Source organism: Lotus japonicus, chromosome 3, assembly GCF_012489685.1.
Source record: "Lotus japonicus ecotype B-129 chromosome 3, LjGifu_v1.2".
NCBI classification, from domain to species: Eukaryota; Viridiplantae; Streptophyta; class Magnoliopsida; order Fabales; family Fabaceae; genus Lotus; species Lotus japonicus.
The window spans coordinates 1694273-1708732 of NC_080043.1; the positions used below are offsets into that span (position 1 = coordinate 1694273).

Here is a 14460-nt window from a genome sequence, read left to right on the forward strand (position 1 = left end):
TCTCCATTCAAAGTCAATATTCTATAATTATTTTTTAGTAAAATATAAGCAAAGTTTGGTGTATAATGGTGGTAATTAAGTTTCGATTTGAGAAGAATATTTATAATCTTGGATTGTTTTAATGAACTTGATATTTCAAACTAATTGAAATTAATTCATATTTATTTGCTTCATCCGCTCAATTAATGTTCAATTATATGGGTGTTATTTAAGATCTGAAATCAATTTAAATTTCCAACAAAAAAAAGTTAATTTGCAGTAATTTAGGAAAATAAAAAATTGTAAACGGGTACCCGTTTGGCGCTTAACGGGTACCCGCGGGTATCCAAACCCGTTTAAGGCCCGTAAACGGGTACCCGTTTGACGCTTAACGGGTACGGATACGGGTCGACTACCCGCGGGTAGTGTTGCGGGTTCGGGTACGGGTTCGGATACCCGCCCCGTTGCCATCCCTAGAGGAGTGGATAGGATCAGTAGTCATTCCGAGCATGGATGCTGTAAAAACGTGCTTATTGTCAAAGAGGTTGATACATCTCTGCGAGATTGTTCCAGCTAGGATGGCAATTTTGCCCAGACCCATGGGTACCCGCCCAAATCCGATCCGATTTGACGGGCAAAATCCGAGTTGACTGGATTTAGGTTTGGGTTTGGGTTTTGCCCGTTACTGTAGCCATTTATGGGTTTGGGTTTGGTATTAGTTAAATCCGTGCCCATACCCGCCCAAACCCAAAGATACCCGAAACATAAAATTACAAAAAGAAACCTCATACATATATATATATATATATATAAAAAACTTTGTTCTTAGTGTTTGATGATTAATTGTACTTTTGTATGTTTGAGAAAGTAAACTATAAACTATTGTTGTCTCACTTTAGTGATGGATGAGGATGATGAATAATATTTTTTTTTTTTTCTTTTAATGAATTTCACATTTTTTTATATGAAAGTAAGTTCTGGATTGAGTTGCTACGTAACTAATGGGTTTGGGTTTGGGTTTCGGGTAAATCCGAAATCCAATGGATTTGGGCATGGATTTCATTTTATCGCCCATAAGGTTTGTGTTTGGGTTTGGGTTTGGGTTCTGGGATTTGGGTTTGGGTTTGGTAATTGTAAAACTCGTGCCCGATCCTACCCGTTGTCATCCCTAGTTCCAGCCTTGGGCAATGAATTCATTTTTTGCTGCATAATAAGCCCATTAATTCGTATGAGGTTGACCAATGAGGTTTTTCTTTTTCTTTTTATAAATTAAACTGCTAACAACTTGCAGATGAAGTGTTGAACAACTAATAATCCTTGCAATTTATAAGATAAATGTAAGTATGAGTTAAGATGGAAACACTTTTCTATGGCGCAGCGCATTTTCTATTTCCGGACACAAGAAAACTTTCTTCCTAAAACGTCTGGAACTAAAAACTTATGTAAACTGTCTCCAATCTCCATTTCATAATCGAATTAGACAATTTATCAGGTAAATGTAAATTGTATTGACTTTTTAAAAAATAGATCAATCATAGGTGTGTGTGAAAGAAAGTGTTCAAAAGAGTTTGCTACTAGCAACCTAGCACTCATGGAATTATTATACAAATTACAAAGCAATGCACCATCATGATCTTGTGTCTCCTACAAGGCTTTAAAATCTTCAGATGAACAAAATTAATATTATTTCTTTGGTTTAAGAAATATGGTAAGGATTCAGGCTACTGTTATAACCCAACAAGTGAGTGCTCAAGTGATATAAAAGAATAAGTATCACCACACTTTTCAACACTACTTATTACTCCATCAAAACTTTGAAAGACTTTTCTTTCTTTCTTTTTGTTAATACTGGAGTATTATTTATTGGAAATGCATTTTTACATTTTTTTTTATGTATATATACCATATGAAATTTGTGTGTCTATTAGATCTTAGATTAATATAATCTATCACAATTTAAAAAATAATAGTAAAAACATAATTACAAAAATTTCACCATCTAAAATTATATAATAGGCTGAATACAATGTTTAGCACCCAAGGTATAGCTGTCTAGCCATCATCAGCTATAGGTCGTTTCAAGCACAGTACATTAAATAATTAAATACAAACGTGTAGCATTTTTTTTGGCAATATAGCTGTATCAGCAGCTAACATATCTATTGCACAATTTCACATCAGAATGGTATAATAAATCAAATGATGTTGAATATACCACAGTACCTGTTTATATGTAGCCGACTGATTTAGCCACTGGAAAAGAAGAAGGCTAACCAACACAACATGAGGTCTAATACCCGAGCATTGTTGGGGCTTCTCAATTTAAAAAATAATAGTAAACATTACAAAAAATTCACCATCTAAAATTATATAATAGGCTGAACAAAAGGTATAGCTGTTTAGCCATCATCAGCCAGGTCGTTTCAAGCACAGTACAATCAATACAAACGTACCTATTGCACAATCAGAATGGTATAATAAATCAAATGATGTTGAATATACCAAAGTACCTGATTATATGTAGCCAACTGATTTAGCTACTGGAAAAGAAGACCAACCAACACAACATGAGGATCCTGGCAGGTAAAAGTTCACAAATACAAATAAAATCAGATTCACGACTAAAAATCAATCTTCCTTTTAAATCAAATACAGCCCAAAATTGTTATCAATGCCACAAGAAACAGTATTAACAGGTCACTTGAAGGATATGGCACACACTTGGCTAGCACAAAATATCTTACATGTTACATGTGGCACTAAATATACTAGTTTTGTAAATAAGATTTACAGGCATTTTCATGAATCTATATATCATGCAATCACACCACACCCTTCTCCTGTATCATGCTAAAAAAGGGAACCAGCAATCACCCTGACACAAATCCAATTCATTTAATAGATTCTAACCTTTAAAATCACACCAATTAGAAAATTACCACAGTTTCTGAAATTTACACCGGGAAAACAAAACCACAGAATATGAAACTGCAAAGGTGAGGGAAGATGAATTTTCTTTCTACAGGTGAAAGTATCTTAGCATAGAACATTACCCCCATCAGGATCTTAATGTGCTCGATTTCTTCAGGAAACAAAAAGAATCAGTAAAACCTATCACTCCACAGCTAGATTTGAAAATTTCTTCACCTTCACGTGAACCGAGCTTGAGGATGTTCTCAACCGTTAGACCTGCTTCTCAATTGGTCTTCCATGTCCTGTATAAGAGGGCTGCTAAATGTGTGAATAATCTAATCGTGTATGTATCATACTCAAAATAAAAACAAGCTCTTTGATGCATACAACATAGCTTCAAGGGCAAGAATAGTAATATATCATAATTTCTTATTCAGATTGTGATCAACTAAGGCATTTTTTTTAAATTATTTTTGAAAGGAGTATACAGAAATTTAGTTTTCTTGAATGGTTCCTATGCCTTTACCTTTTCAGAAGGTAATGCCAAGGGTATTGTTTACTAGAATTGCCAGAGTCGCTCAAAAGGTAAACCGCAAGCTCTCATGATTCTCATGCTTCATCAACCTTACCAACTGCCTCAAGTATTGAAGAGTAGGTGATGAGATCATACTGGAATCCCTTTGAACTCATCTCCTTCATAAGTTTTGCAGCCTCTTCAAACTGACCTGCTCGGCTAAGACAACCAAGAATTGTGTTGTAAGAAACCGCATCTGGCTTAATAGCAGAACTCTTCATTTTTGTAAACATTTCCATAGCACGCTTTGGACCACCAGTCCTAGCTAAGCCGTTTAAGATAATGTTATGAGAATTTATATCTGGGGTACAGCCATTTTCTTCCATGGTTCTAAACAAGGAAAAAGCGGCATCCATCATGTCTTCCCTTACCATCCCAGTCATGAGAGCATTATAAGCATAGACATCAGGGATGCATCCAAGTTTTTTCATCTCATTAAAAAGATTGACAGCTTCATTAAACCGCCCACACTTTCCAAAATGCTTAATCATTACAGCATACACACGAGCACTTGAACGTCCACAGTTCTCTTTTAATTCCTGGAATAGTTCATTTGCAGCCTCATAGCGCTTTGCTTTTCCAAGGCTATTGATTAGGCTGCAGTAGGCAGCAGGACAAGGTGGAAAACCTTTTTCATCCATCTCCTCAAGAAGTAACAAAGCCTTCTCAACTCTATTTGTTTTGCAGAAACCATCAATGAGAATTGAATAAGTAAATGAGCTGGGGGAAACTCCATCTTTTTTCATCCTCTCAAACCATAAAGAAGCCTCAGAAGGAGGAGCTTTGGACTCAAATAAGGATTTGATGATGGTATTATATGTCACCACATTGGGTGTGCAATTCAGCAATTTCATTTCATCAAAAAGCTGAAGAGCATCTTTTAAATGATCTGATCTACCCAAAATGTTAATCAAATTATTCATCAGAACAACATCAGGTTTACAACCATCTTTTAGCATATTCTTGTATATCATGTACGCGTCTTCGACCCTCCCAGATTTTCCCAAACCCCTTATCAATTCAGTGTAGGTAAATACAGTCGGGGAACACCGCCGCATTCTCATCTCATGGACTAGGCCCAGAGCTTCATCAACCCTACCCAACTTAAAGTATATTCCCATTAACGTCGTATAAATTTTCTCTGTGGGCTGCAATCCATTCTCCTTCATCTCATCAAACAACCTAATAGCAGAATCGTCACGATTAAGCTTCGCAAATGCTGACACAAGCGCACTATACGTGACCGTGTCAGGATAACAATGACCCTCGGTGCACATCTCATTATACAGCTCGTGAACTTTCTCAAGATGCCCCTCTTGCATCAACATCAAAATAACAGAGTTGTAAGTGCTAGCTGTAGGTCTGCACTTTCGAGCCTTCACCTGATAAAACACAGACAACGCCTTGTTAACCATCTTAGCCCTGCCCAAGATTCTCACAACCTCAGACAACTCAGTAGGACCAATCGCGCACCACGCGCTCTTCACCATCTCCTGTATCGTCTTCCACATTTCACCAAACAGCTTATGCTCATCCAAACACCGTATCAAAGCCATGTACGTCGTCAAATCATGCTCAAAGTTCCTTCTCTTCCCAGCCCACTTGAAGAACTGAATCTTCACATTGACCTCAACATCTATCTTCAAAATCTCGCGAACCAAGCGTGCATCAAGCTTCAGCTTCAGCACTTCCAATGCCTTTTCTGCATCAGGTCCCCATTTGAATATTTTCAAAATCCTGATGAATCTCTCATCCAATACCCGAGCATTGTTGGGGCTTCTCCTCAACACGCTGCTCCCTCCTCTCATGGGAATGCTGTGGTTTTCTTCTTCTTCGGGGTTAGGCATGCTAAACATTTTGACAATCTCATTTTCTGCAAACAATTAGATAAGATATTATGAAGTTAAACACAATCAAATCAAACTTCATTTGCAGAATCAATGATAAACGGTGAAACGATGGATGCACCCCACCTGTTTGCTTTAATCTCTGAGAGAGAAGAGGGGAAGTTGATATGCTTCTTCTTGTAGCACTGGATCCAGGAAGCATTTTTCGCGGTTCTGAGGGTTATGAAACAATATCTTAAACCTTTGCTTGGAAGTTGGAACAACAACGTATTAACTCGGAGGAACCACTTTCACTGAGTAAAGGGACAGAGTTCAGTTTTGGTTTCGCATGAACTGCAAAGGGATTGAAAAATGATCAATTCACATTTCACACCCTGTTTTGAGAGAGATAGAAAAAAAAAACTAAATATATTAAAAGGTGATATGATAGAAAAAAAAAATGTAAATGAAAATTGAATGAAAGATAAAATTCATTGCCAAATATCAAAGTGGCTAGTGAATAAAATTTACACTCCAAAGTTACTTTTTAGTTTTTACTTTATTTATTTTATTGAGCGAATTACTCTCATCTCCATTGAGAGTAACCGGTTTCAAAACTTACACTTTCATTCTTTAAAAGAAGTTTTATACATTTTTTCCCTTTCTCAATTTCAAAACCTACACTTCTTTCCTGAAAAGATAATATATATTGTACCTAAGCCTATTTTAATACAAATCGGCTAATATATGTATTTAATATTTGTTTTCTCTATTTATAATTTTATTATAATATAGTTTCAATTTTCTAATACACTTATGAAAGACGAAATAAATGTATTACATCATGTTGGAAGTCAATAATATTTCTAAAGTTAAATCTCGTTGGGATCCATCAAATCTCAGTCGGTGAAAATTTATCTGAGGTTAGTAAAATCTCAGTTGGTGAACAACCCTTCTTGGGAAGATCTCCAACGCTCATACCCAGGAGTTGGTCTTTGCTAATCTCCACGACATGTCATTAGCGCCCTGCCCGATAGTCTGGAGGTGTTTTCTCTTCATTAATTTAGTACATACAAAATATAAATCAAGATTGGGAGGAGATGAGAAATAGGGTGATTGAGGAGTGAAATAGTAGCAAATCTTGTTAGTAGTGGGAAGTGAGTAAATCTAATTTCAGGAAGGTCACAGAAATAGATCGTAACTCAATATATGTAATGAAAGACTTGACATTTGACAATATTTAGCAAAACAACTCTCTTCAAGAAAAGAATAATGCTTCAGCAAGTCTATCCCTCGGACCCTCACAATCAAAACTCTTATTTTGGTCCGGCGGCATTATCAACACACTCGATTCTTCAGAAAAACTGCACTAGTATGTACTATGTTAAAATCAAACACCTCGATGAAATTACTTCTAGAATATCTTGCAACGAGAAATAGAAGCCAACCCGTAAATATGGCTAATGACGTAGAGTGCAACAAAATGGAAGCCATAGAAAAGAAAATTACGAGTGATTAATTTAAAGAAAACAAGCATAATTCCACTTGTAGAAAATGGTACACAAATAATCTAAGGCCCAGTTTGGAAGAGCTTATTTGAGCTTATCTGACAGCATAAGCTCTTATGCCAATGTTTGGGAGGGCTTATGCAAACAGCTTATGACCTGCCATAAGCTATTTTCAGCTTATTTTCATAAGCTACTTAGGATAGCTTATGAAAAACTGCTTATGCTTATATACAGCTTATTTTTAATTTATTTCAATAAATTTTTAAAAATAGCTTATGAATAAGCGCTTATGTCATAAGCGCTTATAACCATAAGTGCTTAATTAAGCTGTTTTTCCAAACGGGGCCTAAATCCTAGATAACATAAACTCGAGATTAAAAAAAGGGGAAAATCTAGAACCCATAATAAATAATTGTCATCTCACCCAAAGCTATTTTTCGAGGCACAAATCCATATCAATGTTCTTACAAGAAAAGATAGAAACTATTGAATTGGAATTTCAGAGGAAAATTAAACTCAACCACAAAATTTAGGCAGAGCCAGTGTTGTCTGGTTTTTCAGTCTCCATTGGCTCAGTAGAAGCTGGTGGGACCTGATCGCCGCTTTCCCCTGCATTCTCATTAGGGCTGGCATTAGCATCGCCCTGAGGTGGCTGCTGTTGTTGCTGCTGCTGGTCTCCACCCTGAGGAGGCGGGGTTGCTGGTTCTGGTGTAGCTGGCTTCACCGGCTTTGGTTTCGTCATTATAGGCTTACAGAACCTATTACAGAAATAGATGAACAATGAAACAGGTTCAGAAACAAGGATGATAAAACTATTCCGGAGCGTTTTAATAGGAAATTCCTCGTAGAAGTAAGCTAGACAATATGTCATTATAAACTCTTATACAATTGATTCCGAAGCGAGAATCAATTCTCAAATGAACCCTATGTGACTAGCTTCTGAGTCACAAAATTAATTCTAACGAAAGAGAAGTTGATCTAAACATGCTAAAAGAAGTCATTTTGAAAGAATGCATTTGAGAAGTTCCTACTTGTTTGGGAAAGCAAGTATCTAAAAATTGTTTTTATTTTAATGACAAGATATATAAATTGTTTTGCAACTGGAAAATGAGATAAATTTCACTTCTCTGAAAATACTTTGTACTCATAAAAACCGAACTTTTTAGTGAAATGAACACTTTACCAAACAGGATTTCATTATCCAAAATGAATTTTGACCATCTAATAAGTTAACAGAAAAGTGAAAGCTAACCAAACAGACTGTAAAACAACTTACTTATCAACAGCCTCAGCTCTCTTTCCTATGTCAGCTGACAAGAGTACAGGGTTGGCATGTTTTGGGAGCGAGTCCTGTTGGAGCTTCTTCTCCCTAAGCCAGTTCTCGGCTTCAACACATTCAGTTAAGACCTACAAAATAAATAAAATGGAAAAATATGTTTCAGATTAAATGTCAACCAGAAACAACTCAGGAGTGAAAAACCGAGCAACCAATTACCTTCTGTTTCTCGTTGATGTCAATGTGCTCGAACTTGGGATCATTTGACATTGCAGCTTCTCTGTAGCTATTTATACAATAGACAAGTTGGTCAATAACTGCACCTCTATCTGTGTACTCTTTGTAACGCTCTTCTATTGGATCACCTCGCTGCAATAATGTAAATCTCCATTAACACTGCAAAAACTAAGACTACCACGGAAATATATTTCTTTCACTTGTGTTAACATAATGAACACAGTAAATGCAATGTATGTCTAAGATACCACTTAAATCACTTCCTTTGAAAAGTTTGATGCTTGTTGCTTACATGGAACAGATTAGAGTCCACTACAACAATCACCAAGTCCAACTTTTTTTACCTTTTTGAGCTCCTCTAGCTTGGCAACGTATACCCCTTTGGTCTCATCTTCACCTTCCTCATATAGCCAGTCTTCCACCTCCTGAAGTATAGCCATCAAACTGTCCCTATCTGAAGGAGTGACGAACTCTTGGTATTTGTCACTAAGCTGAAATGATAACAAGATATCTGTTTTAAGCTGCAGTCAAACATTCAACATTAAATAAGAGGGCAAAAAGATATTTCTAACCTTGTTTCTCATGTCATAAACATAAGCCTCAACTGCATTTTTCTTGTCTTTTGTTTCCTCCATCACTCGGTCTTGCAAAGCCATTTCAAACTCCTTTTCTACAGCTTTCTGGACATCCACAGATGCCATCGCCCCATAAACTATCTCTGCCACAGGAACATTGGTTTTTTTCACCTTTTTCTTTGGAGCTTCAACCTGTTATCAACATAGCCAGTCAAATTAAAAACTCCCAAAGGCACATGCTTGGCAATTTGATTCAATCATAAAATCCAATAAGCACATAGTATCTAACTTATTATTTTAAGTTATTTTTGCCATTTCCATTATAAAATTTGGAAAAGAGAATAAAATAAAAACAAGGTGACATTTTTTAGTTATAATGGAAACATATTAAAGGTGAGTATGGGTAAGCAACTTAATTTTGCGCTTATGGCAATGAGCATTTATCACATAAGCACTTATTCATAAACTAATTAGAGAAATTTATACAAACATCCTGAAGATAGGTTGTAGGTAAGCATAAGCTCTTACTCATAAGCTAATTTGAACAGCTTATGAAAATAAACTCAAAACAGCTTATAGGGGAACATAAGCTATTGGCTCAAATAAGCTCTTCCAAATGGGCCTAATTGTAAATCGAAACTAGAAACCCAGCCAAAATCCATAATCAGTAAATCTCAAACACAAGGAAGTACCATAAAAAGTTAAGACTATGATAATATTTGCAACTTTTTAGATATATGTTTAAACAAATTTAGTTCGTAATCATATCATATCAAAATTTGCTAGCTATAATTCATTCGAGATCCCGAAACCCACAATCTAAATGCAATCACCTAGCAATAGCATCTAATTGACGGGAAAGCCACAAAATATCACAAGACCAGAATAAAAAAAAGCATGACAAAAAATTAAACTGAGACATTAGAAAACAAAAGTATTTTGAGCATATGCTTAATTTTTCCTTTTAGAATGTACCTTGGTATCAGTATCCATCTGCACAGGCTTATCTCCTGCCTCAGGGATGCCATTTTCGGCTCCAGGGGTATCAGCAGGGATTGTTGTAGCATCTTGCATGTTAACATCATTGTCATTGGAGCTAGGTGGTGCAGAAGCATCATCAGTTTCCATCTTGGTACTTTCTCCAGCTGACTCTTTGGCAACTGGAACTTCAATTTCTTCCTCCTCGATAAGCTGAAAAAAGCAAAAACTATGTTAAGAACAAATTCACAATTTACCCACAACCTCATACAAGACATGTATGATGGGGGGTGGGGGGGGAACTTATCAAAGCAATCACTAGGCCTACTTACAGTTGCTGACTCAACATATACAATTCCATGCAGATTCAAACGAACTTTCACTTTAACTTTTGCCTTTTCACCTTTAGTAGATTGGAAAGGGCCAATCTGCACAAATTTAAGAGTGTCACAAGACCCCCAAGATAAAAAGAAATGTATATTGTAACAAAGTCGATAATTTGAAAACTGACTTACAGTGTATGAGCTGATTTTTGCAGGTGTAGTCAAACCACTCACATCATCATATTGTACATCAATTGAAAAGGTTCCCGTCCTGAAGAATGTCAGTTGCTTGAAACTTGGTATGGGATTTCCCTTGGGAAAAACAAGGGTACTTGGCTTGTTATCTGCTCCACTATCTGGTGCATCTGAATCTGAACCTTTCCACGACAGAGAAATTGAGAAAGGAAAGCTTTCATTGACCTTCACATCATGAGAAAAATATCAACATCAATTCACCATATCAAATGAGATGCTAGATAAGATAAATGAGTCATTCACTTCCGAAAAATGGCAACCAAAATGCGCATAATTTACTACAATTTAAAATCCCCACATGATTTTGAACCAGGCAGAGAAACAAACAATTCAAATACACAACAACTACCAAAAGAGGATAAAAACAAATGCAGAAATTCATAATTCCTAAATCCCTGAACAGTTTTCCAATGAATTAAGTTTGTAACATGTCCGAAAGTCTTACGGAACAGAGAATACAGTGGAAACAACTTTACCTGAAACTCCCGAACTTTAAAAGTTGGACTGAGAATTGCACATTGCAGAGCACAACCCCTAGCAACACATTCACTAGCATTCATTGTCCTCCTAGGCTCCTTTTTAAAAAACTCAGTCAATATTTTGTTTATAGCTGGTACACGAGAACCAGAACCAACCACCTCAACCATATGCACATCCTCAATTGTAAGACCTGCTTCTGCAAGTGCCTTCTCTAAAGGTCCTTTCACACGTTCCAAAATGGGAAGACTTAGTTGCTCAAACTCATCCCGCTTTATATGGCCCCTAACGTCCTTTTCATCCATTAAGCACTCAATGTTCAAAGGTGCCTCTGGATTTGCACTAAGCACCTTCTTCAACTTCTCACACGCAGCCCTCAGCCTTAGGCAGGCCCTGGCGTTCTGTAAAACATCAATCTTGTACTGCTCCTTAAATTTTGCAACAAAATGATTGAATAGGACCTCATCAAAGTCCCTCCCACCCAGAGACCTATCATAAGAATGGGCCAACACTTTCAGCTGCCCCTTCTTATATCCAGCAATGCAGACTTGCATGCTAGCATGTCCAACATCAACAAAGGCAACATTCAGCGGATCATTCTCAGGAAGATCAGTCTTATAAATTCCATATGCCAAGGCAGTTGCAGTGGTTTCATGGAACAAGCGAAGTGGATGCAAGCCTGCAATAGTGGCTGCATCCAAGACGGCTCTCCTCTGAAGATCAGTAAAATAAATCGGAATTCCAATACAGCAATCAACAACAGCTGCATTCAAATTCTTCTGGGCTATTTCTTTAAGATTTGACAACATCATTCCAAATACTTGGGTAGGTGTGAATGTTCTAGTTTCACCCAGGTACCGTGCGTGAATCAACGGAAATCCATCAGGTCCTTCCGTGACAGCAAAAGGCAACGACTTCAGATCCCGCTGCAATTCCGGATCAGCAAACTGTCTGCCAATCAACCTCTTAAGCTGCGAGATCGAATTCTTTGGATTCATCATAGTAGACGATGCCCCAGCTGTTCCAAGGAACCGCTGCTTGTCACCAAAGCACACAATCGCCGGGGTCTCCCGCTTGGACTCATCGTTGAGCACAACATCAATCCCCCTTTGCCTCGCAACAGCAACAATGCAGCTCTCGTTACCGAAATCAAAACCGACCACGCTCATCTTCGGTTAATCTCCCAGCCAACAAAATTAACTACAAAACAAAAAAAACACATATATATCAATTTTAACCTAACTCACACATTCAGATTTTATAGTAAAATTATAAAAAATAATAAGTAGAAACATTTTCGGCGCGAACAGCTCATGATTACTAATTAGTCACAGCACAAAGACCAAAACTATAAAATACAACAGTAATTCAAAATTCAAATAAAATAGACCTAATTCAAATTAAATAGACCTAATAACACAACAGTGATAATTCAAATAAAATAGACCTAATAACACAACATCTCCAGATACTGAAACACCTCAACACTGAAACAAGCATTAGACAATAGACAGTTCATCTGCATCATCCAGTGCAAGCAGTCAAGTACTGAAGATCAATCAAATCAACCAGTCCCTTCCATCAAAGTTTAATTCGAACTCAACCAAACACAATGCGATACGAAGAGTAAAAATCGCAATTAATCAAGAGTAATTAGAAGAATAATGGAAAAATTGCAGAAATATTATCACCGTTTACGCGCAGATCTACGATGAGAGAAAGCGAAAGGAACGCAAATCCAAGGAGAGGAAGAACTAGGGTTTTACCTGACGAAGCGATCGAAGAAGGAGAAAGGGTTTTGAGGGGTTTTTTCTGGAACAATCTGAAAGGTTTGCACGCGAAACAGCAACGTATTAACACGGAGACGGGGCTTAATAAAGGGTTAGAGAGAGACCCTTGAGTTTTTTTTTTTGGGGTTTTTGGGTTTCCTTATATATTTTGTTTTAATTACTTTTATGACCTCGCCACTTTACTGGATTATATCAGTTTGAGGTTTGAACTAGTTTAAAAGACGTGCTCTCTATTGGTCCAGAGATGTCTGGAGAATCCTCATTACTTCTAGAATCCTCTACTCTTGTGCTGTGATGTATTTTCAAACTTGTTTCCTTTTTTATCAATGAAATCTAAGAATTGGCTTATCAATAGAGCCTCTCATTTATCTTGGGCTTTTTTTTTTATTATTATTATTATTATGTAATTTTTTAAGTTTTTTCTTTTTTATGTTAAATTACTAATCGGATAAAATAGACTTATTTTATACAGGAAAAGAGATAAAACAATACAAACATACTGAGTTAGCACATCATCGAACGAACGAAAACATCTCTAGATGTGTCAGGGCATCAACCAACATGTAAGGTAACTTTATTCTCAGTCTAGCTTGTGAATAATATCAACTAGGATCTCCCCAAGCAAGGTTGCCTACCAACTAGGATTTTACTGGCCCTTGGGGATTAACCCTCGACCTATGTGGAGATGAGAGTTAAACCCGAACCATTTAACCAATTGTGTCAACCCATGTTGAAAAAGCAAGTGAAACAGTTGTGTTTCGTGCTATAAAATCAAGGAGATTGTTTTTAACACACCCATTTTTTACTATTTACACACCCTAAACTCATATTTTTAGATTTTAATTTCAAAAGAAATGAATGGGTAAATAAAAAAATGGGGTGTGCGAAAAATAATTTCCTAAAATTAGTTACCTTCATGTGTTATGACACTCAAACTACTAGGTAGTCAAAAGTTAGATGGTAAGCATTGTTCACTATGTCTTTATTTTATGGTCAGTTTGAAGAATTATATTTATTTTTAAACATGTTTACAATCAACATTTTTATAGCCCTATCGAGCTAAAAATTATGAGTTCATCCTTCAAATCGGAAAAGTTCTATTGAATCTTGGTGGATATGTGGGTGATGATGCATTGATGCTCCATATATGTAAGATTCTGAAACAAAAAAGTGATGCCTCAAGTTGAAATATGTTGGTTTATATTTTTCAAAATTGACATTTTAACATCACCAATCATATGTAGGGAGTTATAAATTTTATATGATTAAAAATGCTTATTTGCAATAATGATAATCACTCCTATTATTAAGCTCAACCTTAGTACAAGTGGGTAGCGGCACTGGATGGACGATCTATCCGCCCTTTCATACTACTTCAAGTGTAATTTATAAAAAAAAAAATTTACAATGTCATATTAGTTCTTTGGATCTTTTATATATAAGTCAAAATCTATATAAATTCATTCAATCAAATTATACTCATAAATATTCTTTTATGTTTTTTCTTTTTAGGGGAAATATATTACGATAATAACAATTGTAAGTTTCGTCATCGATGTAGTTATTATATTAAAACTTTAAACTATATAAGTCCGTGTTTTTATAGGCTTAAAAAGATTATAAAACAAAGTAAAATGAAATTGTCCCAATGAACTAATTTTTTTTTCCTTTTATTTCAGAAAATTCATCAAGAGAATCATAATTTCCAATTTTATTTTCAATATAATTATTTTAGTTTTTTTCGAAAAT

The 14460-nt window shown here is 36.1% G+C and overlaps 2 protein-coding genes across 5 annotated transcripts; both read right to left on the minus strand.

Moving 5' to 3' along the window:
* Positions 1–1915: 1915 nt before the first annotated feature.
* On the minus strand, positions 1916–5912 carry LOC130749516 (pentatricopeptide repeat-containing protein At3g16010). 4 transcript variants are annotated; one of them, XM_057602881.1, is made up of 4 exons: positions 5440–5912; positions 3419–5339; positions 3127–3194; positions 1916–2555 (listed from the first exon to the last, which is right to left on the minus strand). In XM_057602881.1, the coding sequence occupies exons 1-2, from the start codon at positions 5513–5515 to the stop codon at positions 3502–3504; spliced, it is 1914 nt and encodes a 637-aa protein (XP_057458864.1). In that variant the 5' UTR covers positions 5516–5912; the 3' UTR covers positions 1916–2555; positions 3127–3194; positions 3419–3501. The 4 variants fall into 4 exon arrangements, with proteins under 4 accessions (XP_057458864.1, XP_057458862.1, XP_057458863.1 ...); XM_057602879.1 differs by having other exon boundaries at positions 3033–3194; XM_057602880.1 differs by having other exon boundaries at positions 3127–3207.
* Positions 5913–7191: 1279 nt separating this feature from the next.
* Positions 7192–12848, minus strand: LOC130743268 (heat shock 70 kDa protein 14-like). Its single transcript, XM_057595440.1, has 10 exons — positions 12688–12848; positions 10921–12121; positions 10382–10609; positions 10199–10294; positions 9864–10079; positions 8886–9080; positions 8658–8804; positions 8296–8445; positions 8077–8207; positions 7192–7558 (listed from the first exon to the last, which is right to left on the minus strand). The coding sequence occupies exons 2-10, from the start codon at positions 12088–12090 to the stop codon at positions 7330–7332; spliced, it is 2562 nt and encodes an 853-aa protein (XP_057451423.1). The 5' UTR covers positions 12091–12121; positions 12688–12848; the 3' UTR covers positions 7192–7329.
* Between the last annotated feature and the right edge of the window lie 1612 nt (positions 12849–14460).

Coding starts and splice junctions, on each gene's coding strand:
- LOC130749516 (XM_057602881.1), bottom strand. CDS start 5,515: ATGCTTCCTGGATCCAGTGCTACAAGAAGAAGCATATCAACTTCCCCT. Junction 5,340..5,439: donor TCAGAGATTAAAGCAAACAG/GTGGGGTGCATC, acceptor AATTGTTTGCAG/AAAATGAGATTGTCAAAATG.
- LOC130743268 (XM_057595440.1), bottom strand. CDS start 12,090: ATGAGCGTGGTCGGTTTTGATTTCGGTAACGAGAGCTGCATTGTTGCT. Junction 10,295..10,381: donor CAAAAATCAGCTCATACACT/GTAAGTCAGTTT, acceptor AAATTTGTGCAG/ATTGGCCCTTTCCAATCTAC. Junction 8,805..8,885: donor TTTATGACATGAGAAACAAG/GTTAGAAATATC, acceptor TTATCATTTCAG/CTTAGTGACAAATACCAAGA.